The sequence below is a fragment of the Convolutriloba macropyga genome, chromosome 10 (assembly GCF_964194025.1).
Source record: "Convolutriloba macropyga chromosome 10, txConMacr16.3, whole genome shotgun sequence".
In the NCBI taxonomy this organism is placed as follows: Eukaryota; Metazoa; Xenacoelomorpha; order Acoela; family Convolutidae; genus Convolutriloba; species Convolutriloba macropyga.
In genome coordinates, this window is record NC_134477.1 from 46555789 (window position 1) to 46582723 (window position 26935).

The 26935-nt window shown below is 32.6% G+C and overlaps 2 protein-coding genes across 2 annotated transcripts in view; one reads left to right on the forward strand and one right to left on the reverse strand.

The window, feature by feature from the left end:
* Positions 1-26935, reverse strand: part of LOC142348172 (ras-related protein Rab-14-like) — a 419162-nt gene that overhangs the window by 124996 nt on the left and 267231 nt on the right. The gene's annotated exons all lie outside the window — the stretch shown is intronic.
* LOC142348169 (uncharacterized) overlaps positions 1-26935 on the forward strand; it is a 98057-nt gene that overhangs the window by 25999 nt on the left and 45123 nt on the right. The window contains exons 4-8 of the mRNA XM_075399400.1: positions 513-726; positions 4592-4822; positions 7978-8007; positions 8361-8439; positions 14727-14731. Coding sequence (XP_075255515.1) covers positions 513-726; positions 4592-4822; positions 7978-8007; positions 8361-8439; positions 14727-14731 — 559 coding nt within the window. The remainder of the gene's footprint in view (positions 1-512; positions 727-4591; positions 4823-7977; positions 8008-8360; positions 8440-14726; positions 14732-26935) is intronic.

Consider the following 26935-nt stretch of genomic DNA (forward strand, 5'->3'; position numbering starts at 1 on the left):
TTATAAAAATTCAATCATCTTTTTTCTTGCTCTTTCCCCGCTAGTTATAACATAATTCATGCGAGAAACTTCCAATCTCACGTTTTTGTTAAGTTTGGCTGCCATTTTCTAATTCATCATTTTGTTGTTAAAGTGAACGTTTTGTTGATCTGTTCACTTAATTTTAGTTAGTTATCGTTTGTCTACATCATTAAAAATATGCTATCAAAACTTTTTCAGTTGCACCTTGTTCGCTTTTCCCAAGAAATTTGTTGTAAAAAACTACCCATGATTCTCCAATTGAGCAAAATTTTATCGAAAAAAAATCATCTAGCCAGAAACGCGTGAATGAGCGCAAAACTTTTTTGACGCCTGCCATCATTCGATGGAATTTTTCAAATTAATTCTTTGAATATTTATTACAGCTTTGTTCAACTTTCTGTAACTTTTGTTTGTCATCTTTTTCTTTTTTGAGTTTCAAATATTGATTGAACGAACTTTCATCTAAAAGTACTGATCATAATTTTTTGCAGCCATCCGAATGCTCGCACAACCGGTGCCTCGCAGCAGCAGCCGCAACAGCAACAACAGCATCCGGGTTCCTCAGTTGCTTCGAAAGTATGTATCCAGTGCAATGAGACCAAACTGGAACAGACGCCAGAGTACAGCAATGGACACTACTGTGCCAAGTGTGCGTACTTCATTTGTCTACACTGCTGCAAGCTAGTCACCAATCAAGACACAAAGGTAATATTTGCGTAGGGTTGATGTCCGTCAATTTGGGTACATAACAAGCTGCGTCTTTTCATCAATGATTTTGTGTGGAGCACCCTCTTTTCATAATCAATTTGTGCCTAAAAGCTCATTTTCATAAGATAACTTTTCAATTAATGTTTGAAGTAACGGATACATGAGTGGACCTTTCACGTAACCGTTACAATTAATATGATGCAACAAAAAGAACACCTTTGGGCTGTTAACTGTTTTTGTTACTCTCTTATTTATGTGATATAAAATAACAAAGTTAGTTCTTTATGGGACATTGAAAATCATAACAGAAAAAGCAGCCACTTGAGGAAAAACAAAAAGTAAGGTTTTTCAACCTCATGACTTCAGAGTTTGATTTACTTCGATGTTTGTGGTATTCAGATGGTATTATTAATAGAGGCCGTCAGTCTCTCTACAGCTATTATTTAGGCGGTCTCCTTTTTAACAATCCAGGAATTGGATTGTAAAGGGGCTCTGACTTTCGCTGATTTTGAACTTTCAAAACCGTGATAAACAGGTAAGGTCCAATGGGCATTAAGGTTCATTAGAAGCCCAAATCTGACTTTAGTAGTCTTTTAAGTGCTTTGAGTGGGAATGCCTTAATTCAAGGTTAAAAGGTAGTTTTAGTTTTTGTGCTTTTCTGTAATTTTTTTCAGTTTTTGTTTAATCTGTCTTGAATTGACGTTTGCAAAGTGGATAAAGATCTTTTGAAAGATTTAATTACTTTTGATGCATTTTTTTTACTGTACTATATTTTTTGGTGCTGCAAACGTAAACACGAAAAACGTTTTAAAATTTTGAAATACTCCTTTGATAGAAACAAGAAGACAATTTTCAGGAGAACAAACATTGACACAAATATTAACTCAATTTTTGATGACATCTTGATACTCCTTAAGATCTTGTCAACAAAAAGTTTTAACTGGCTCTTCAGTCTAACTAAATGATTAAACTTTAATCGGTTAGGAATATTTTCAGTTAGAAAACAATTAGATGAAAAAAAATTAGTCATTTTGCTACTTCTAGCGTGTAAGCCCATCCTTTCTATTTTTGACAAAATTTTGCTTGTCCTTGCTGAAGAAAAATTTGTTGATTACTGATTGATCTTGTCGAACTCCAATTTTTGGGTGAGCTGTTTTATACTGCAAAGTGATCGACAGTGCATATGTTTTCAAATCTCCCAAAATTATATCCTAATGGGGCTTGTGGTTTGTGATCGGTTTCCATATTAAGGAAATTTTCAACAAAGGTTGCTTCGGAAAATTGCTTCAATTTGAGCTTTGCGAAACTGATATTCAAAAGCGATTTTTTTCTCAAAAAAAATCAAAATTTACACACACTTAAGATGTGTGTCGTAACTTTCATTGCTAAGAAGGACTCGCACGAGCTGTTTAATTTTCTTAATCTATAATTAGTTCTCGGCTACTCTTTAGAGGAAATGATGCACATTGTCCTCAAAATGAAACAAAAAAAGAAGATTTGCAAAAGTTGAAACTTCAATTTTCGGGATTGTTGTTACTTTTGAAGGGTGAAACAACTTTTGAGCAAAGACTGTTTGCAACAACTGTTTGCAATAATTATTTTTTTCTGCTTCTTTGAGAATAACTGAAAAAATCTAATTTTTTTTTGAAATTTTGTTATTGAAATGTAGTAGTCTCAAGATAACAGCCACTATGTAGATATCTGAAAACTGATACTTCATTGCTTAACTTACATGGCAATACAATATCTCAATGTTTTCTGACCGTGAATAATTGCAATATCTCCAAAAAGAAAAAATGCGTTTAAAGGTATTTCAGAAAATTTGTCCTGTAAGAGATAGATATATTGGGAAATTGCAAATAAGGGAATTTTTGATAGTTTTACAACTTTTTTGTATTTTACGAACAATATACGGCTTGGAAAATTAAGTAATTCCAGCTGTTTTGTTCTTATCTTTTCAAAATTTTAAACATCCTAATTCTTTTTATAGAAATTGTGGGAAAACAGTCAGGCTGATTTTTTACGGTATCAATTAATTCTCTTTAATTGGAATTGTAAAGAAGTGGCCCTGTATTGCAAAAAAATTCAACAAAACATTGGTTTCGGCTTTGTGCGACTGTCTTAGGACGGTGACTCTTTTTTTCTCTAAAATTTCATTATAGAAAAAAAAAATCGGTGTCCAACCGTTGCTTTTTGAATTATATTGCAGAATAAATTTCAGCCATTTGATGTGAAATAAAGACGAGCAGTAAAATTTTGGCATCATTCACAAGTTTTTTTCTGCAGAGTATTTAAATGTTTTGGTAATAAATTGCAGTAGTCTCAAGATAACAGCCACTTGCTAGATATTTGAAAACTTGTAGTTCATTGCATATTTGAAATTGCAATGCAGTACCTCAATGTCTTCTGACCGTGAATAAATGCTTCATCTCCAAAAAGAAAAAAAAACTTTTCCATGAATGCGCTTAAAGGTATTCAGGGAATGTTGGCCTGTAAGAGATAAAGGTTTACAGGGAAATTTGTATTATGGGGAAGTTGGGATAGTTTTAAAACTGTTTTATTTTGTATCTCACAAAGAAAACTCGACCTTAAAAGTTTCATTCAAGTTGTTGAACTGAAACCTTTTCAAAAATTTGAACATCCTAATTCTTTCTTATAGAAATTGTGGGAAACAGTTGGGCTGAACTTTTTAGGGTAATAATTATTTCTCTTTAATTGGAATTGTGAAGAGGTGGCCCTGTATTGCAAAAAATACATGGAATTGTCGTAGGACAGTGACTCGTTTTTTCTCTCCAAAAAATCAATTTAGCAAAAAAAAGTTGCTTTTCAACCGTTGGGTTTTGGATAATATTGCAGAAATTTTTTCAGCAGTTTGGCATTAAGTGAAGAGGAGTCGTGAAAACATCGGCAATGTTCACGAGTTTCGTTTTGCTTTATATCAACTACACTATATCTTGACCATAAAACATTAGGAGCTCCTAACTTCAAAAATGAGCAAAAATGTAAAAAAAATGTTCACGGCAAAAATCTGTTCTGCCACCAATAAGAGGTTTCCTTCCCCTTCGTTTCGCGTTCATTAAAGATTGACCATAATTGAAATCAATGTAATTCAAATGTCTAATCTATGGTAATCTATGGTAGCCTAAAATGAGGTACAGTTTGATAAAAATTTACATGAAGCCGACCATCAGAATTTTCGGACTATTATGGTTATCAAAAATTTTATAGTCCAAATTGTGTAGGGTGTGCTCAAATTTGAAAGGATATTAAAATTTCGTCTGAGGAAATAGTTTTTATCGCTATTTGCAGAGGCCTCTCATTATCATCACTTTAGCATACAAATTGACAATTTCGGCTGGGCTCAAAAGAAATCACCGAAAATTTGAATATAATTCTTGTGTTGTCGAATCACAACCTTTAGCACACAGACCAAAAGTGTACAGCGCCGTGTAGTCCTGTAGCGCCTTAAACATTGTCATGCCATTAAGCCTCTTCAGTTTTCTAAGGCACTGGATAAATTTGACTAAGTTTTGATCCGGAAAAAACTGTTGCTTTTACGATTCTCAAAGATTTCAATGCTTTAAAAAGCCTGTTGCTGATTTGAATAGAAGAATTTTTGATCTAAAATATTCGATTCAAAGTTTTCTCTGATAATTGACTATCGTAGAAAATGTCTCCTTGCGGTTTATTTTTCAATATTGCAAACAATTTTCATTTTGACCATCAAATTAAACCTGCCGTTATTAAAAAATGTTGACTTATCATGATGTTTAATTATTTCAAAATGATGAATTTGAAGTCTAGACTGTTTTCAGGATTTCAGGTTAGTTTGGTTCTCGTAAACTTTTGTCTGTTATTTTAGCGCAAAGAGTGGCTATGTCTGTTCTGTCACAAAGGCATCCCGAGAGTTTCTGTAAACAATAATTCCCTAAACAAACAACAATCTCTTCACGCTGATTTGAATGACGCAACAACCCTTCAAAATCAGCAGATGGCAGGAATTGGTGGAAATTATAGCCAATCAGCTATTGGCGCGGAACCTTCCGATGTTGCGAAGCCGTTCGATCAAAAAGCTTCAGCCGCGAACCTTTCGGTAAGTTGGGTCTTTGGGATAGCTTTGAAGTTAACCAACATTTTCAACATAAAATTTGAACTTAATGTCAACGGGATACGAGTGAACAAGATCTTCACTTTTGCGGATATAGTTTAAGAAATAGAAGATCATATAATACAGAACTAGAGATCACATTTTTTAAGTGCATTTATGTCGACATAATGTGATGTATATATATATATATATATATATATATATATATATATATATATATATATATATATATATATATATATATCGTTTATGCGTTGTACTAAATTTGAACAGCAGAGACAAAATTTGTGGAATTTAGCAGAATGAATTTTTTTAGCATGCATGCCGTCGTCAAAATAATTGACAACAAACTGAAAAATTTATCACATGCTCATGACGTTGAACTATTTCAGAAACATTGATTGGAAAACTGAAACTGAAACCTTCAAATTTCTCAAATCCGAAAAAAATCAATGTATTAGCATCTCCCCAAATGAACTTTTCAAAAACTTACCACATTTAAGATAAAAAGCAAAGAAAGCAAAAGATAACAAATTTAAGTATGAGAATTGAAACGGTTCTTAAAAATAAACCTATAGTTTTGCTCATAAAATTCTAACGGGTTGCTTGACAACGAAATCATTTAAAATTTGTCTATTTTAAACCGGTGCTTAGATATGAAACATACACAATTTTTGGAATCTATGTAGGAATCTATGTAGGAATCAAATTTTGAAAAAGTTGTTGAGTACTTTTCTACGTTATAAAATCTTTGCTCAGTGACATCTAAAAGCAAAAACATGTGGAGTTGATTAATTCAACGGCAAGATTGATTATTTCAAAGTGATTACGGCAAGAGCTACATTTGATATTTTTTGTTTTAAATATTAAAACCCTTTGTCATTTTTTCGACCCTTAAAAGATTTGCCATAGTCGGTTTCGATAGAAAAATATTGCTATTCTGTTGTCATCCAAAGAAAATTAATATTGTTCCCGTTCATACAAAGAAGTTTTTAGTTTTTTATTGTGCCAAAAAATTAAGTTTATGGACCAACACAATATGAGTATCAAAAAATTTCATAACAAAAAATCTTTCCGGTTTGCAAAATGTTTCAATGTGGACTACCAATTTTGTTCTTCACAAAACCTCAATTTGTATTTATATATATATATATATATATATATATATATATATATATATATATATATACGTATACTATATATACTGAGGTACTTTCAGAAAATCGGACAACAAAATACACAGTTCAAATAGATCTGATTAATTTTTAGGACTCATATAACTACGCAATGGAAATTTTAAAGCTGACTTGCATTAATTAATTGAGTTAACTAAACAAGTTTTCAGCCTGAAAGTGAAAAACTAAAATTTTGTTATCTTTTGAATAGTCCAAATTTTTAACTCGAATTGAACTTCATCGGACTTTTTTTATTGCAAAACAAAAACTCAAAACTATTGATTGGTAAGACTTTTGGTGAAAAAATAGGAATTTTTTTGAACAAAAAAATTGCTACACGAAAAATGAAAAAAAAATTGAACATTTTCAAAATTTAACAATAAAATGTTGGTCTTTTAGGTTTTCCATAATTGTTAGCGAGTATTTGGACATCATGGGAGTGCAAGTGTTTCCAGAAAAGTATAGATAGTTTGTTTGTGGAAATGAAGTGGTTTAATTGAAAACTTATTCAAGTTACCAAGAAAAAAACGTTTATTTTGATCATATATATGCAGAAGAAGGCAAAATTCGTTTTGTTTTTTATTGCTCATTGTGAAGTTACAGGAAATAATTGTGTCTATTATTATTTCTACCAAACTGAGAAAAAAATTGTTAAGATTTACCAAATATTTCAAAAGGCAATAACATTTTTGTTCCTATTAACGGTTGTCTCTCGGAAAGTTTCATCCGCTGCGCATGAAGCGTCTATACTTCAGAGGTTTTCAGATTTAACGATTCGCAAAGCTACAATTTGAAAACGACAACCGCAGACTCTTTTCTATCACCTTGTAATTCAGAAACAACGGATTTTATATGTAATTTTTTGTATTAAGTTGGTCAAAGCAAATTGGGAAACCACAAAAAGTGCAGATACGACAGTTAGGTTTTCCTTACGTTAAGAATAAAACGGCATAATAGTCGTTCAAAAACGGCGAGTAAAAAATAATCGAGGTCGGTAGCTAAAAAGAAAAATCAGTTTTCATTTTTTTTGTTTGCTGAGACAAAGCATGGCTTATTCACTTTTTAATTTGTAATGTAGACATGGTGCTAATTAAGATGCCTGAATTTTGAGAACAAAGCAAGTGTTTTGCTCTTTTTTGTTTCAACGATTTAATGATGGATAGTTTCCCTGTTTTTAGACATTTTTGGTGGCATGATGTCCCTTTTGACGTTTCCTGTACATTTGCGCACCAGTTTTGAGTTACTAAAAAGAATTGGGGAGAGTGGCTGTGAAAATTGCTCACAAAATATTAAGCTGCTCATTTAGTTTAGAACAAAAAAAAAACAACGGCACGTTTTTGTCAGAAAAAAATTAGAAGCAATTTCTCTTATTTAGTGCAGTTTTGTTTTAAAAAATTGATTGGGGCAGGAGAGGGTAGTTTGCTTGATTGAAATAAAGAAAAAATGAAATTGTTCATTAACCAACTTAAGATTACCCCCACTTAAATACCGTTATTTCATATCCGGGCCATATATTTTTACAGTTGGTTTATTTCCATACCACTTTTTATCATTCGTTTAATTTCGAGATTATTTCTGATTAATGTGCTTGACAAGCTCGTATGCCCTGTGCACGTTTATGAAGGGCCATTTTTGGGTTTGTTTGTCTGCCTTAAACAGCAGGAAAAGAAAACAGTAAACAGAACAAAAAGCAAGGGTAAAAAAGCGGAGAAAGGAAAAACGTTTTTTCCTTACCCTAAACAATTTGTGAAGGTTAACTTTCCCTAACATTTCGTTACCCTTTAAATTTGGCTAAATTTGGAAATCAATTACCCGGAGTGCTTTTTCATTACTCTTATTTCACTGAGAACATCTGAAAAGACACGTTACCATTTAAAACCGGCGACTTTTTGTTTACTTCTGGGCGTATTTTGATCAAATGGGATCGATAGTTTAGATTCAGTTCAACTCCTTGTTGTATTTCAGAGCTTTTTCTTGGACGGCGATTATCTAAATGTAAGTCATTCATTTTTTTTAATAAAATTAGATACATTTATTCTCTCATTTTTTTCTAATTACTTCTTAGTAAATTTTGATCAATTTCACGATAAACAGTATTTATTGTCTATCAATATTTTGCCATATAGTTTTTCAGCTCCGAGTATTAGACCAAACTTATAGCGAAACCATTAATCTAATATTAATATTTAGAATTTGGTTCATCTAAAAATTTCGGATAGAATCGTTTATTGATAAAAACCCCAAGCCACAATTGATTAAATCTCATGATTTTATCTCAGTCATTTAATCAAAGTTAGTTATTATTTATAACATGGATTTTTCAGTAATTACGTGTTTGTTAATTTTAGTTTGAAAAGAGTCAGAAAGAACTGCGCAAACAGAACTCGACCGAATCGAATGACGGAACCCAACGTATTGACAAAAAAGGTAGCTCTATAATACAGTATTATGACTTCATTTGAAGTTTATAGATGTCATCATCACATCAGATTCAATATTAAACAACAACAGCCCCATTTCAAATTGTGAAAACTAACTGAGCTCAATTGGTAGCTAGTAACCAGTTTTGTCTGGTGTTGTTTCCCAGTATGTGCAAATTTTGTTGGTACGGATCATTAATTATATTTTTTCACTTTTTCAACTTCTGAGTGTAGCTGCGGCAAAACAAAAAATTACATAGAGAAAGTTTTTTAAACGAATTTTTGTTTTTCAATGGCCACAAATTTGGAATAATTTGTCTGCAAGTTTGGTTGAAAAATGATGAAGTCAACTGCATGACACGAAATCGAAATAAGCTTCCTGTAAACAATGTCACTATTTCAATAAATTGTGGAATAATTAATTTTAAATTTCATCGGTTTTTCTATAACTTTTTAAATTTAAAGCTTCTGTACTGAAAATGGGAACTTTTTTCCCAAAAATAAAACGGGAACTTTTGACCCAAAATAAAAAAGGGATGTTTTATCCCACTTTTTAAATGGGAAATTAATTCCCATATTACTGACTATAAATAGGATGCACATTTTTATATCAGTCAGTTCAGTCAGTTAGTTAGCTAATATGCGCTCTTCAATCGTGCAGTCTTATAGTTGTTATCAAACAGTTGTTCAACAGTTGTCAAACAGTTTCCGTTTAAGTTACCAACAGTTGTTGTTGGTTATTATATAATTTTAACATATGATATCAGTTTTACTTAAATCTCTATTTGTATTATACCACCCAAACTGTTCTTATGATAAAATTTTAAATTCCATTTCTTTTATCTTTAGAACATCAAAGCTAAACCCTCTTTGTATACTCCCATTTAGGCGGCGAGTATAAATTCGTACGACCAGTGAGGCTCACTCAAGGTTAGTAAATTATATGTTCTAAAGACTCTAACTTTAACCTTTAACTTAAATAAAATCTGCTGCGAGACAAAAAACTTAGGAAAAATTTCCAAGTTGTCTCATTTTTATGTTCTGACTCAAATCAGTCGAACTTAACACTTTGTTTTAAATTCTATGTTAAAATTGTATCAGCTATTTCTAATATTTTCTATCTTTCGTCTGTTATCTGACTTCAACAAAAGACTTAGAAAAATGTCTAAGTTCTCAAATAAAAATAAATTGTACCCAGAAGACGTAATCCTTAGACTATCTAAAGTCGTCTCTAGTTCTTACAAAAATACTTAACTTATCTTAGATAAAATAAAACTTGGCAACGTCCAAGCATTTTAAATAAAAATGGCTGATGCTCCTATTTCTCTGAGTAATGTATCTTTAACTACATTTTCAGGTAACGATCCAAGTCAGAGTGCTCTTGATTTTTGGAATTCTGTTGATCAAAAAGTGAAATTTTCGATAGGAGTTGTTCCTACTGATCCTGATAAGAAAAAGAGTTATAAAAATAGACAGAGATCACTATTTGGGTCGCTTTTAACCGATACGGCCTTGGAATGGTTTAATACTGTCGACGAAGCTAAAGTCTTAAATGATATTAAAGACGACTTTCTTGATAGATTTACTGACGGTCGTGATAAATTTAAGCATAGATTAGAAGTAGAAAAGGCTTCTAGACAAGAAGGTGAACTAATAAAGAATTATTTTCAAAGAGTCAAGCACGCTGTTGATAAAGGTTGGCCAGAAGATTTAACAAATGTAGTTAATACTAATCGAGCGCAAGAAGCTGTAATACAATCTAGACAGAGAGAACAAAAATATATTGATTTTGCTATAAGGGGACTACAACCCCCCTCACTAAAGCGAAAAGCCCGTGAACGACGTATCAACAAACCTAACGAAAGTTGGGATGATTTAAAAGAACATCTAATTACACAAGATTAAACTTGTATAGTTATTAATGAGAATTCGACTAAACATCCTTTAGACAAAATATCATCCTTAGAGACTCAAATTAAGGAACTCACAAGCTTAATAAAAAGCAACGAAGTTAGTGCTATACAAAGTACAAACAACTTTAATAGAGACCCAAATATAAGGGGGCGAGCCAACAATACTAGATTCTGTGAATATTGTAGAAACCACGGAAATTCTATTTCTACTTGTAACAAAAATAAGTTAGACGACGAGATGCAAAAGATTAGAACGGAATTATTAGAGCAAAAAGAAACCAAGCCTACATTTAGTAAAAACTACAGACGAGGCGCTTGGAATAATAATCAATACAATAGTGGAAATAATACTTATAGCAATTGAGCCCAAAACCCAAACTCCTTCTATAATAACCAAAACAGCTAAAAGTGCGGCAATAGATTTAGTCAAAATGAGCAATATTGCCAAAGATTTCCCCGAGAAAATTCTTTTCGGCAAAATGAATATGCTGCTAAACAAATCTATGACCGTGAAAACAGCCAATTCAATAGAAATCAAGCGCATAGTAATATAAGGCCTACTTTACAACAAGACCCGAAGTCTTATAATACACAAAGTGAGAACAATGTTCGTTGGATTCAACAAAAAGAAAACAATGTTGATTATTGTGACGCTATCTCTGATTTATTTCCTTTAAACTAATACGGTCTCCGAAAAATAAGAATAGCACATCAAATCCGAAAGCCCGAATTTTCTTGAACTTATATCACTTTGCTACCGGAGAAAATAAAAAACATAGTGGCTTAGAAATAGAATTCATGATAGATCCCGGGTCAACATGCACTATAATAAATTACCCAACATTTATTGAGCTTAATCAGTTGGGGCAACAAATAAACATCCAAACTTCAGGCAATAAAACAAGAACTTATAACGGTTCTGAAATGCGCATGATAGGCTACACTATACTAACCTCATACTTTGATGGAAAATATAAAGCAAACCATAGAGTATGGGTTACTGAGGAGAAAACTTCTAATTTATTGGGAGTCGATTTTTGTCATACATTTCTTAAAGCACTATACTTTGATATTCCGGCAGTAGAACTGAAGACTAACGATAAAGGATTTCTTAGTTATGGCTCGCTAAATAATGAAAAGGAATACCCCCAAGTCTCTAAATTGAACTCAGTGATACTACATCAGCCTCTATATATCCCACCTTAGTCTACATTTCTATACAAACATAAGTGTAGTGAGCAAAATATCTTTCCGAAAGGCACTTCTTTTGTACCTAATAGGACTACAGTAAAAACCGAGTTGTGCTTTATAAATAATGTTTGTTCTTAGAAAGAAAAACATATTCCCCTACTTATTGAAAACCACAAAAATCATCAAGTTACACTAAATAAAGGGATAATTGGATTTACTATATGTGACATTACAAACAACGCACAAAAATATAGTATTCGCGACTGTAACGAATTCACTTATTCGGTTATCAATAGATGCGAAGAGCTTGATAGTTGTTTTATGCTAAATACAACTACAAATACTATATCCGAATCCACTGATCTAACCGCTGAATGCATTAGGTATATTAACGTTGACGAGCATTCAATATTCGAAGCCAATATGCCTATTATTCATACTATATGTAGAGACTTAGTATTAGACAACGGCTTTACTGCTTCCCTTATTAAAAGATATCCCAACTTAAAGAGAAATATTCTACAATATTTTAAAAGTGTTGGATCGGAGAATGAGGCAGACCACGAACTAAAACTTTTTCAAGATGATTATAGTCAGCAAATGATATATAGTCTGGTAATGAAGGAATATTATAACTCTCCCCCAGAAGCAAGCAGAACTTGTTCAGTATTTTGCGAACTACAAAAGACACTTATGCTTGACGGCATAAGGTGTGTTGCTATGCCTAAGATAGCATGTGGCGGAGAACCCAGATTACGGAAAAGAATAGCTAAGGAATTAGAGGAACACTTTAAGCACACAGGAATAACTTTTTATGTATACATTGGTGGCAAAGAACTACAACTAATAAATAATATAGAAAATCGTCCTCTCACTGACGTGCATATCGCCGAAATAATGGAGCTATCAGCAGGAGAATTAGTAGAGAAATGTAAAAACGAGGATCAAATTGCAACTGACTTTTCTAAAGAGGCAAAAAGGATATGCCAACCCAAATCAAAAGAACAATTTCCAACATTCCGCTCAGCTTATCAAGTAAAAGAATTAATAGATAAATTTACTACGAATGTACATGCTGGACAAAATACTCATTTCAATAAAACGGAATTCTTACAAAAATTCGATTTTACACAAACCGACTTAACTGAGAACGAACTATTCCGACTTGCAGATATACTAATTAAAGACAACGATGTACATTCACATCATAAATATGATATTGGCCGTACTAAGCAACAATTTAATATACCCCTAATTAAGAATGCCGATTTCAAAAAGCAAAGGCCTAGTAAAACACCCTTTCATTTAAGGGATAAACTCGAGTTTCTGATGGTTGAATTAATACAAGCAGGAATTATAAGAGAGCTAGATGAACATGAAGATATGAATAGCTGGTTCGTTAACCCAATCATAGTCCTCCCCAAGAAGGATTACGTCAAACTAGTAATAGATGCTCGCTACCTAAATTCTATTACTGACACTAGTAACTCAAGTTGGCCGTTAGAACCACTACAAGTCCTAATAACCCGAGTAAATGGATCATATTTTACAAGCAGCGATCTTTCTTGTGCATATCATCAAGTGCCACTAACTCCCGAAACACAAAAGTTAACAAGATTTATAATAGGAGGAAGACAGTATACTTATCAAGTCGGCTTCTACGGATTAAAACCACTACCCAACTTCTTTAGTAAATTAATGCACTATCCATTCGGACCTCTTATAAAAGAAAAGAAAGCTATCACATATATTGACGACACATTACTACAATCTAATACTAAAGAAGAAATGTTCAATATAATAAAGGAATATCATGCTTTATTAAGAAGGGCTAACTTAAAAGCCGCACCGGATAAAACAATGTTCTTTTTACGCAAAGTAAAATTCCTCGGACACGTTATATCAGAAAATACACTTTCTCCAGTTATATCGCGTATTAACGACATAAAAAATTTAAGGACCCCGGAATCAAAAACTGATGTTCTTAGCGTATTAGGAGCAATGGGATTCTACTAAAATTATGTGATAAAATTCCATATAGATGCTAAGCCCTTGTACGATTTTACAAAAGGCGATGTAAATTTCAAATGGGAAGAAGAACACGAGAAAGTATTCAATATATTAAAAGAAAAATTCGCACATGATATATCCTTAGCAATTCCAAACGCGAACTACCCCTTTCATATACATGCTGACTCGTCTAACTTAGGCACTGGTTGTATTGGTTGTATACTTATACAACAATTCCCTGATAGAAAGAGAATTGTATCAGCGAACTCTAGAGTATTCGACAAAGCTGAACAGAAAATGTCCCCACAGCATAGAGAATTATGCGGAATAATATCCGCACTACAAACGTACGAATTCTATTTAATAGGCTCGCCATTTCCTAAATATCTCTTTTGCGATCACAGGCCAATACTATTCTTATGGTCTAGGCGCGGACAAGTTTCGCACAGATTTTTTAAATATCAAGTCGTCCTAACTAAATTTCAGAACTTGAAAATTGTATACACCGAAGGCAAGAACTTAGCATTTCCCGATTTACTGAGTAGACAAGTCCCAATAGAGGAAGCAAAAAAATTTCAGATTGATCATAAAACAATACCTAAAGATATCAATTTTTACACTTCGGATTTAAAGCCAGTCTCTTTCTCTTTGTCGCACAAAGAGGATAAAACAAACTCGTCTAACGATTCTTATCCTATACTAGCACAAGTACAAGGTGGAACAAGAAACGTAATGAATATATCAGAAAATGATTTTATCATATCAGACGCACCCGAAGGATTTACAGATTCTTGTAATGCTATACATAATGTAGCCGACTATTTCAAATTTGGCAAAAATATAAATCAAACAGTTGAGCTCACAGATAATAAACAACCGGATAATATATATAGTGAAATACAAGAAGAAGTAAATTATGTAGAATTGGACGACTCAGGACATAATGACGACGGATTTAGTGATGTCATAGATAATTTAGTTGATCCAACATTAATACATGCACTAGAAAAGGCTAAGGAAATCTACAAAGAACGTACAGAGAATTATACTATTATAGATTCAACAGCACTGCATAACGAGAATGTTAAATCAGATTGCTCTGATTTGCTAACGAAGTTAACCGAATTTGCTAAAAAGGCACAACTAGATATTGACACTATACTACAAGAACAAAGAAAAGACCCTGTTTTTTACATAGTACGGAAATGGATAGAATCAAGCAACGAACCTGAACACTACTATATGACTCGACAGTGTAAAGCACTAAAAGCTTACAAGAGTATATATAAGTTACTACTACTAGATGAGAGTTATAAACTACTATGTTACAATAAACCTAATGAGAACGGTTCGTTCGAACTATAGATATTTATTCCTATCTCACTTTTTCTTAAGTGTTTCGAGCTAGCGCATAGTAACCCTTTGAGTGGTCACCGTGGCGATGCTATTACCTTAAATAATATATCCAGAATCTTTTATTGGCCTGGAATGTATAAATGGGTTACAATGTTAATCCACGATTGCTTAGATTGTCAAAAAAAATAAAAGTAAAAGACATGATTTAAACGAAGCACCCTTACAGCAATGGGGCGAATTGGAGACAACTCCCTTCCATATTATACATATCGACCATAAAGGACCTTTTCGGCCTTCTAGTAATAGCAAGCACTACTGTCTTGTAGTTGTAGACTCTTTCTCTAGATATGTACAAGTATATGCTGCTAAGTCCGCTAATTCTGACGAGACTATAAAGCAAATGAAGAAATTTATAACCAGCTTCGGAATACCTCAACACATAGTACATGATAATGGTACTGCCTTTATGAGTAGTGATTTTGTAAACTGGACTTTTGAGCTTGGAATTACCCTGAGGCCCCGAACGGCATATTCCCCTTGGACTAATGGGAAAGTAGAAATCCAAAAAAAGGACCTTACAAACTATCTCAGGCACTTTCTAAACACTACTGGAAACAATTGGGCAAAATTTGTTGACAAATTTGCTTTTGCGCATAATACAGCAGTGAATTATAGTACTGGTTATACGCCGTACGAGATTATATTCGGAATAAAACCACAAATACCTATTTCACTTAGACTAGGATTACTGCAGGATAATAAGAAGAATTGTATATCTCAATATTGTCAAGACTTGCCGTCACATACACATTGTAAAAATTCGTGTAAAAACGAAAAGGTAGATAATCTGTTACAAAGTAGATTATCGAATACTGTACTACAACGTGAGACAGATTTTAAGAACAAATATTGTAACACTTATACTCGTTGTCGTCAAGTTACAAATAAAGCCCATGAATATAGAAATAGATTTAAACTCGGACGACCAACCAGCATTGGAAGCAAAGTTTCTACTAGAGAATCATTCTAAAAGCCTACTTATATCTAAGAAGCTACAATCATTTCGGTCCGGTCCATACACTGTTACAAAACATATAACTAATACAACATATGAAATACAAGGAGACGAGACCCAACAAAAAAGGGTAGTGCATAGAAATCATATAGTAGAATACTTTCCGAGGGAAAGAGAAATCCAACCCCTTATTACCGATTATACTACTGTATATGCTGAACCCGAACAATTCTTTGATAACTATAACAGGCAGTACATAGACAAATTTAATACTACTCAACCTAGTAATAATCTGCACTATATGCCTTGGCCAGTATTCAACAAAGTTGAAACGCCGCCGCAACCCCCAAATAGTAGACCCACTACTACTGCTTCTACTAATACTACTACTAGATGTAGTAGCAATAATCCTGCGATTGATTCCGGCATTGACACATTAGGACTCCGAACATTATTTAATACACAACAACAAGTTACTTCACCTAGTAAGTAATTTAGGCCCCAGCATATATCTACTCCATATCCAAGAGGACCTCTTAGTTATCCACAAACACTTCATTCCCCCCAACCATTAGCACATGATATAAGTCCCTTTAATTTTCAGAGTAGTTCACAAGTCATTACTGCACAACCTACAACTCCACTAGCTAATAAATCAGTAAATGAAAAGTTATGCCCCACTGAGCCCAAAAGGTCAGGCAGACAAGCAGTTGCCACAAAGTTATTTAATGATCCTATTCCATGGGTCGTTTTAAAAGATAAAAAGAAATAAAACATTTAGTACACGTAAACACTCTTACAGAACAAAATGATTTTATTATTAGCCAGTCAAATCCTAGCATTTGTAAATAAAAGAAGAATAAAAATTCCAGTTCTGAAAACCAATAAAAACGAAAACTTGAATAGAAAAATGGGATAAATATTCCCAAAAAATGAAAACCAATGAAATTACACAAACTGATATGAAAAATGAGAATATCTTCCCAGCCAATAAAAAGGACGAAACCGTCACTAAAAATGGGAATGTTTGAGACATATGGAACAGCCCATTTTCAACAGTATAAATAGGGAAGCAAAAACACCAAATATCTTTCTTCCTTCTTCATCTCTCTATCAACGACTAACTGCTTATAAGAATCAACGGCAAACTAGCCAAATTGAAATCCACTTTCTTTCCTGCTAACGATTTAAGCGTTATTTACGCTACTTTCCTCTTTTCCGATTTAACCACAGAGACTTTTCTAGTGAAAGACACATCAAGTCTATTCGCCGTCTTGAAATTCAACATCGAATAAAAAATTCCTTCAAGCATCCATACGTTCACTAACATAATTGAATATTAAGATGAATTCAGAGCAACAAACAGTTGAGCTAACCAGCTTTCAGTTCCCCGAGCTCGATCCAGAAGTGTTGGACGAAATAATTGAAGTAAGTAAATTTATAATTCTTCTTTCTTCACTGTTAGCACATTTCTATCCTTTCAATATAAGAGTACCTGTAATTGTACCTCTAATAACCTCCGCACTACTATCAATTAAATATCAATTAAATTCGGAGTCTGCGAAAGCAGACTCCGAAATTAAAAAAACTCTTAAGAAAGTAAAAGTAGGAAACTTCGATTGCTCTAAGATGGATTCTAATAAAATGTATTCATTAAACAAAATAGCTCCGTGTGATATCGAGACCAAAAAAATTAAAGTAAGTGAGGCAACCGCTACTATTATGCAGCTCAATTATAAAACTAAATTAGAAGCCACTATGTGTAAAGCTACACATCAACGCCTAAAGTGGTATTGTGATACTTTTGACGATAGTGGATTATCCGCTACACAAGCAACCATTAGCTCCGATATTAAATTAACTGCCGAGCAATGTCTCGAAGCTAAGAAAACAGGCTCTGCAACTATTAACACTCACAAAGTTCCATTTACAAAAAATGTAAAGAAACAAACAGTAATAAATAAGGGCGATATTGGTGATAAATACAGTAATGAGTGCACAGAAACAGGATGGATCTATCACGACACTTACGAGAAATATATGCAAGATATTAAATTACTTGTAATTTTAGAATATGGAACGGTAAATAACCACTATAATATTCCCCTGCCTTGTAGCCTAAACAAAAACGGCTTTGATAGTGGATCAACTGATCCATATGCATATACATGGGAAAATAGAGAAAATTGTATAATAGAAGAATTACACACAGCTCCAGTAAAAATGATACAAATGGATAGAAATTATTATATAGAAAGAGAATATGAAGCTGAGCCTGAAACAACAGAAGCTGTTATTAGACGTGCGCAACCATTTAAAGGGCCACAAAATACCTTCACTTTTCAGATTTATAAAAATCCACTGTCAATTTGTGACTCAAACAAAATAGTCTAACCTACTCTTTTTAGCTCTTTATACATATATTACGAAGGAGGATTCGATATGGATACAGGAAAAGCAAAAAAAACAATTTCAAGTGTTGTAAAAAATACTTATATAAATGGCACAAAAGGCAAATTTCTTTTAAAACGGACTTCATACAGAGATGGAGAACCAAGTGTTGATTTGGAATCAGGAATAAATTATGAAGCCCATATGGGAACGAAATTTGATTATTACGAATATACTAATATAAGAAGACTACAACTTTTAGATTTACAAATGATAAAAATTGATTGTGAGTTAGAAAGTGCAATCAAAAGAACAAATCAAGTCTCTTCACATAGTAATCCACGTATGGCTGGATTCTTACTAACAAATAATCGCTCAATGTTCTTAGAGACAAACGATAATGTTGCATGGCTATATCATTGCCCACAATATTTTTCACCAATACAAATAATGGACAAATGTTATAATAGAATTCCAATAATGTATCTAAATAAAATACATTTCGTTGATCCAATTACTAGAAAGACGTATACTAGCGCCGAAGAACGATCGTGTGTAGATGAACACGATAATTTGTTTCAATTAGATATTGAAGATGATAACTCCTGGGTTGAATTAACACCAAGTATAACTAGAGTCAAAGGACCTTCTGTTTTTGAGCCTAATATTGCTCCACAAAGATTAACCAAATACAAATTCCAGGACAGCGAGGAAATATATTTATTTACTGATCAAGAATTAAAGAAATTTTGGTGCGGAATTAAATTTAACAACGAAATGAAAAATGCTATACAAACTTTCTCTAAAGAACTTGTTGTTTCACAAGAAAATTTAAGAGTGAGGATAGACCTTATCTTAACTATCCAATGAGAACAGTCTACTTAGACTCTTTTATTTCTCCTAACTTCTTTGATAACCGCAATATAGAAATGTTCGGTTATACACAATTTATATTGGAGCAATGCGGAATTTATTTTGCCGCTTTTCTTTTCGTGAAATTTATTATCCAAATTGTTGTAGCAATTGTAAAAGCCCTACAGATACATAAAATAACTGGAGCTTCTGTTAATTTTGGCAAAATCATTTTATTTGCCACTTACAATATTCTGTTCACTTCTATTATGACTTCTATCTCTAAAAGTGAAACAACCAATGAGAAAAAGCCAGATGACGTTGAGCATTTAGTAACTGAAATGAAAGAAACGCATTTTAGTTTATATCCACATATTACGCACCCCTTATTTAGTGCAATTAGAAATGAGAGAAATGAAAACAATTAAGAAAATAGAGATAATCCAATTTCTCCCGTCTAAAAGCAATAGGGACTATAAAAAATATATGCGAATAAAAAACACAAATAATCAGTTTGCTTTGTATATAAATAAAGATCTTATCCATAAAACACACTTATGTTGTTTCTATTTTTAGAATTTAGGTTACGAAGGTGACGATGACATGCCGGATCTAGATGACTTCATTGTTCCGGACACCTTAGAAGAACTAATGGGCCATCAACAGGAACAACCACAGCAACAACCAGTACAAGCCACACCAGGAAAAAGTATGCAAAACCTCAGTACCGGGAGAGGAGAGAAAAAAAATCGACATGACAGAAGTAAAGATTGCTCCAACAGCTACACATTTAAAACCTACAGCAAAAGTATGCCCTATCCAACCACGAATCCTCACCATGAGTCAACGACTAGAAAGGCAGAAGTTCAATGAAGAAAGAACAAGAAATAGACAATTCCGAGGACACCCAAATTTCGACTGGGGCCTACAGTACAGAATATTACCCGAAGGAAATATATATAAAATTCAATCTTATAATTCGAAACTGAAAACATATCGCCTAAAAAACATAGCACTCGAAAAACAGAATTTAACAGTCCCATACCAGTTTATAACAGCGGACCTCAACAATGAAAGAGACACTTACACACTAGGACTTCAACAAAATTTCTTACGAGAAAAGAAGAAAAATGCAAATTTGTTGAACCGAATCAAATTTTTACAAAATGAGATTAATAAACTCGAACAAAACTAAAACTAGAAACTTTTGCTCTATATTTATAAACACTGTTGTAAATTTTATATAAATTTCTATCTAACCTTGTATATCCAGCCAGTCACAATAAAACCTACTTAGTCGCCGGTTGAGATGTACTGAAAATGGGAATTTTTTTCCCAAAAATAAAACGGGAACTTTGGTCCCAAAAAAGGGATGTTTTATCCCACTTTTTAAGTGGGAAATTAATTTCCATATTACTGACTATAAATAGGATGCACATTTTTGTATCAGTCAGTTCAGCCAGTTAGTTAGCTAATATGCGCTCTTCAATCGTGCAGTCTTATAGTTGTTATCAAAAAGTTGTTCAACAATTGTCAAACAGTTTCCGTTTAAGTTACCAACAGTTGTTGTTGGTTATTAAATAATTTTAACATATGATATCAATTTTAATTAAATCTCTATTTGTATTATACCACCCAAACTGTTCTTATAATAAAATATTAAATTCCATTTCTTTTATCGTTAGAACATCAAAGCTAAACCCTTTTTGTATACTCCCATTTAAGCGGCGAGTATACTTCTGTCTCATAAAAGTTTTAAACTTCCCCGTTTCAAATTAGTATCTTTTCTTTTAAGAACACCTTTACAAATGGCTTTTCAGTACTCTAGTTAAGAGAAAAAATGTCTGCTCATAAAGACTTTACAATTAATTTTACACTCTGTAAACTAATTCTGTAAACACTCTTACAGAACAAAATGATATTATTATTAGCCAGTCAAATCCTAGCATTTGTAAATAAAAGAAGAATAAAAATTCCAATTCTGAAAACCAATAAAAACGAAAACTTGAATAGAAAAATGGGATAAATATTCCCAAAAATTGAAAACCAATGAAATTACACAAACTGATATGAAAAATGGGAATTTCTTCCACGCCAATAAAAAGGACAAAACCGTCACTAAAAATGGGAATGTTTGAGACATATGGAACAGCCCATTTTCAACAGTATAAATAGGGAAGCAAAAACACCAAAAATCATTCTTCCTTCTTCATCTCTCTATCAACGACTAAATGCTTATAAGAATCAACGGCAAACTAGCCAAATTGAAATCCACTTTCTTTCCTGCTAACGATTTAAGCGTTATTTACGCTACTTTCCTCTTTTCCGATTTAACCACACAGACTTTTCTAGTGAAAGACACATCAAGTCTATTCGCCGTCTTGAAATTCAACATCGAATATAAAATCCCTTCAAGCATCCATACGTTCACTAACATAATTGAATATTAAGATGAATTCAGAGCAACAAACAGTTGAGCTAACCAGCTTTCAGTTCCCCGAGCCCGATCCAGAAGTGTTGGACGAAATAATTGAAGTAAGTAAATTTATAATTCTTCTTTCTTCACTGTTAGCAAATTTCTGTCCTTTCAATATAAGAGTACCTGTAATTGTACCTCTAATAACCTTCGCACTACTATCAATTAAATATCAATTAAATTCGGAGTCTGCGAAAGCAGACTCCGAATTCAAAAATACTCTTAAGAAAGTAAAAGTAGGACACTTCGATTGCTCTAAGATGGATTCTAATAAAATGTATTCGTTAAACAAAATAGCTCCGTGTGATATCGAGACCGAAAAAATTAAAGTAAGTGAGGCAACCGCTACTATTATGCAGCTCAATTATAAAACTAAATTAGAAGCCACTATGTGTAAAGCTACACATCAACGCCTAAAGTGGTATTGTGATACTTTTGACGATAGTGGATTATCCGCTACACAAGCAACCATTAGCTCCGATATTAAATTAACTGCCGAGCAATGTCTCGAAGCTAAGAAAACAGGCTCTGCAACTATTAACACTCACAAAGTTCCATTTACAAAAAATGTAAAGAAACAAACAGTAATAAATAAGGGCGATATTGGTGATAAATACAGTAATGAGTGCACAGAAACAGGATGGATCTATCACGACACTTACGAGAAATATATGCATGATATTAAATTACTTGTAAATTTAGAAGATGGAACGGTTAATAACCACTATAATATTCCCCTGCCCTGTAGCCTAAACAAAAATGGCTTTGATAGTGGATCAACTGATCCATATGCATATACATGGGAAAATAGAGAAAATTGTATGACAGAAGAATTACACACAGCTCCAGTAAAAATGATACAAATGGATAGAAAATATTATATAGTAAGAGAATATGAAGCTGAGCCTGAAACAACAGAAGCTGCTATTAGACGTGCACAACCATTTAAAGGGCCACGAAATACCTTCATTTTTCAGATTTATAAAAATCCACTGTCAATTTGTGACTCAAACAAAATAGTCTATCCTACTCTTTATAGCTCTTTATACATATATTACGAAGGAGGATTCGATATGGATACAAGAAAAGCAAAAAAACCAATTTCAAGTGTTGTAAAAAATACTTATATAAATGGCACAAAAGGCAAATTTCTTTTAAAACGGACTTCATACAGAGATGGAGAACCAAGTGTTGATTTGGAATCAGGAATAAATTATGAAGCCCATATGGGAACGAAATTTGATTATTACAAATATACTAATATAAGAAAACTACAACTTTTAGATTTACAAATGATAAAAACTGATTGTGAGTTCGAACGTGCAACCAAAAGAACAAATCTAGTCTATTCACATAGTAATCCACGTAAGGCTGGATTCTTACTAACAAATAATCGCTCAATGTTCTTAGAGACAAACGATAATGTTGCATGGCTATATCATTGCCCACAATATTTTTCACCAATACAAATAATGGACAAATGTTATAATAGAATTCCAATAATTTATCTAAATAAAATACATTTCGTTGATCCAATTAATAGAAAGACTTATACTAGCGCCGAAGAACGATCGTGTGTAGATAAACACGATAATTTATTTCAATTAGATATTGAAGATGATAACTCCTGGGTTGAATTAACACCACGTATAACTAGAGTCAAAGGACCTTCTGTTTTTGAGCCTAATATTGCTCCACAAATATTAACCAAATACAAATTCCAGGACAGCGATGAAATATATTTATTTACTGATCAAGAATTAAAAAAATTTTGGCGCGGAATTAAATTTAACAACGAAATGAAAAAAGCTATACAATCTTTCTCTAAAGAACTTGTGGTATCACAGGATAATTTTAAGAGTGAGGATAGACCTTATCTTAACTATCCAATGAGAACAGTCTACTTAGACTCTTTTATTTCTCCTAACTTCTTTGATAACCGCAATATAGAAATGTTCGGTTATACACAATTTATATTGGAGCAATGCGGAATTTATTTTGCCGCTTTTCTTTTCGTGAAATTTATTATACTTTTTCGTAAAAGAGTAAATAAAACAGTTAACATACTTCTTTGATCTCTCTGTTTGATGAAAAAATGGAACAGCAAAAAGCAATTTTCTCAATTTTTTGGACTCTCTTTCAAGAATGATTTAAGGCTCCGCATGAGTCAAAATTTGTGGATAGAGATAACAAAATCTCCAGACGTGTTCATACGATTAATTTTGTTCCCTCTATGTACTAAAGTGTGACTAAATCTTCAAAGAGTACCTTTCTTTTGAAAAACAGTCAAAATTTAATATAGACTTAAAATTTTGTCTTTACCTATTACGCTTAAGTATGCAATAATCATCAAATCACGCTGAAAAAAATGACTTTATTTATTATTGTTATAATAATTTATAATAATTATTATTATTATTATGTAACAACCCAACTGTTTTTTTTCTTACAAAAAAATATCAGTCATCAATTGTCAATATTTCCTCTTAATTTACAAGTCCCAAAGAGAACTTTGGTTCTTAAAATTTGTTTCATAATTAAAAACTAAGTTTATAATCAGACTTTGGAATTCTTTCTTACTGAAAAAAGTTATAAACGAGCAGAAATTTTTAAACGCGGTAAAAACGAGCAAAATTTTTTAAAACGAGGTAAAAACGAGCAAAGAGTTTTAAAACGAGGTAAAAACGAGCACAATTTCTAAAAACGAGCTAAAGTCTGTTCATGGCTGATTATGGTCTGGATGGGTCTGATCATGGCATTAATAAAAACGAGTCAAAAACGAGCACGTATGAAAAACGAGCTAAAGTCTGATCATGGCAGATTATCGTCTGGATGGGTCTGATCATGACCGATTTTAGTCTGGATGGGTCTGATCATTAACGCACACCTCGACCTGGGTAGTTTTTCAGCTCCGAGTATTAGACCAAACTTATAGCGAAACCATTAATCTAATATTAATATTTAGAATTTGGTTCATCTAAAAATTTCGGATAGAATCGTTTATTGATAAAAACCCCAAGCCACAATTGATTAAATCTCATGATTTTATCTCAGTCATTTAATCAAAGTTAGTTATTATTTATAACATGGATTTTTCAGTAATTACGTGTTTGTTAATTTTAGTTTGAAAAGAGTCAGAAAGAACTGCGCAAACAGAACTCGACCGAATCGAATGACGGAACCCAACGTATTGACAAAAAAGGTAGCTCTATAATACAGTATTATGACTTCATTTGAAGTTTATAGATGTCATCATCACATCAGATTCAATATTAAACAACAACAGCCCCATTTCAAATTGTGAAAACTAACTGAGCTCAATTGGTAGCTAGTAACCAGTTTTGTCTGGTGTTGTTTCCCAGTATGTGCAAATTTTGTTGGTACGGATCATTAATTATATTTTTTCACTTTTTCAACTTCTGAGTGTAGCTGCGGCAAAACAAAAAATTACATAGAGAAAGTTTTTTAAACGAATTTTTGTTTTTCAATGGCCACAAATTTGGAATAATTTGTCTGCAAGTTTGGTTGAAAAATGATGAAGTCAACTGCATGACACGAAATCGAAATAAGCTTCCTGTAAACAATGTCACTATTTCAATAAATTGTGGAATAATTAATTTTAAATTTCATCGGTTTTTCTATAACTTTTTAAATTTAAAGCTTCTGTACTGAAAATGGGAACTTTTTTCCCAAAAATAAAACGGGAACTTTTGACCCAAAATAAAAAAGGGATGTTTTATCCCACTTTTTAAATGGGAAATTAATTCCCATATTACTGACTATAAATAGGATGCACATTTTTATATCAGTCAGTTCAGTCAGTTAGTTAGCTAATATGCGCTCTTCAATCGTGCAGTCTTATAGTTGTTATCAAACAGTTGTTCAACAGTTGTCAAACAGTTTCCGTTTAAGTTACCAACAGTTGTTGTTGGTTATTATATAATTTTAACATATGATATCAGTTTTACTTAAATCTCTATTTGTATTATACCACCCAAACTGTTCTTATGATAAAATTTTAAATTCCATTTCTTTTATCTTTAGAACATCAAAGCTAAACCCTCTTTGTATACTCCCATTTAGGCGGCGAGTATAAATTGGTACGACCAGTGAGGCTCACTCAAGGTTAGTAAATTATATGTTCTAAAGACTCTAACTTTAACCTTTAACTTAAATAAAATCTGCTGCGAGACAAAAAACTTAGGAAAAATTTCCAAGTTGTCTCATTTCTATGTTCTGACTCAAATCAGTCGAACTTAACACTTTGTTTTAAATTCTATGTTAAAATTGTATCAGCTATTTCTAATATTTTCTATCTTTCGTCTGTTATCTGACTTCAACAAAAGACTTAGAAAAATGTCTAAGTTCTCAAATAAAAATAAATTGTACCCAGAAGACGTAATCCTTAGACTATCTAAAGTCGTCTCTAGTTCTTACAAAAATACTTAACTTATCTTAGATAAAATAAAACTTGGCAACGTCCAAGCATTTTAAATAAAAATGGCTGATGCTCCTATTTCTCTGAGTAATGTATCTTTAACTACATTTTCAGGTAACGATCCAAGTCAGAGTGCTCTTGATTTTTGGAATTCTGTTGATCAAAAAGTAAAATTTTCGATAGGAGTTGTTCCTACTGATCCTGATAAGAAAAAGAGTTATAAAAATAGACAGAGATCACTATTTGGGTCGCTTTTAACCGATACGGCCTTGGAATGGTTTAATACTGTCGACGAAGCTAAAGTCTTAAATGATATTAAAGACGACTTTCTTGATAGATTTACTGACGGTCGTGATAAATTTAAGCATAGATTAGAAGTAGAAAAGGCTTCTAGACAAGAAGGTGAACTAATAAAGAATTATTTTCAAAGAGTCAAGCACGCTGTTGATAAAGGTTGGCCAGAAGATTTAACAAATGTAGTTAATACTAATCGAGCGCAAGAAGCTGTAATACAATCTAGACAGAGAGAACAAAAATATATTGATTTTGCTATAAGGGGACTACAACCCCCCTCACTAAAGCGAAAAGCCCGTGAACGACGTATCAACAAACCTAACGAAAGTTGGGATGATTTAAAAGAACATCTAATTACACAAGATTAAACTTGTATAGTTATTAATGAGAATTCGACTAAACATCCTTTAGACAAAATATCATCCTTAGAGACTCAAATTAAGGAACTCACAAGCTTAATAAAAAGCAACGAAGTTAGTGCTATACAAAGTACAAACAACTTTAATAGAGACCCAAATATAAGGGGGCGAGCCAACAATACTAGATTCTGTGAATATTGTAGAAACC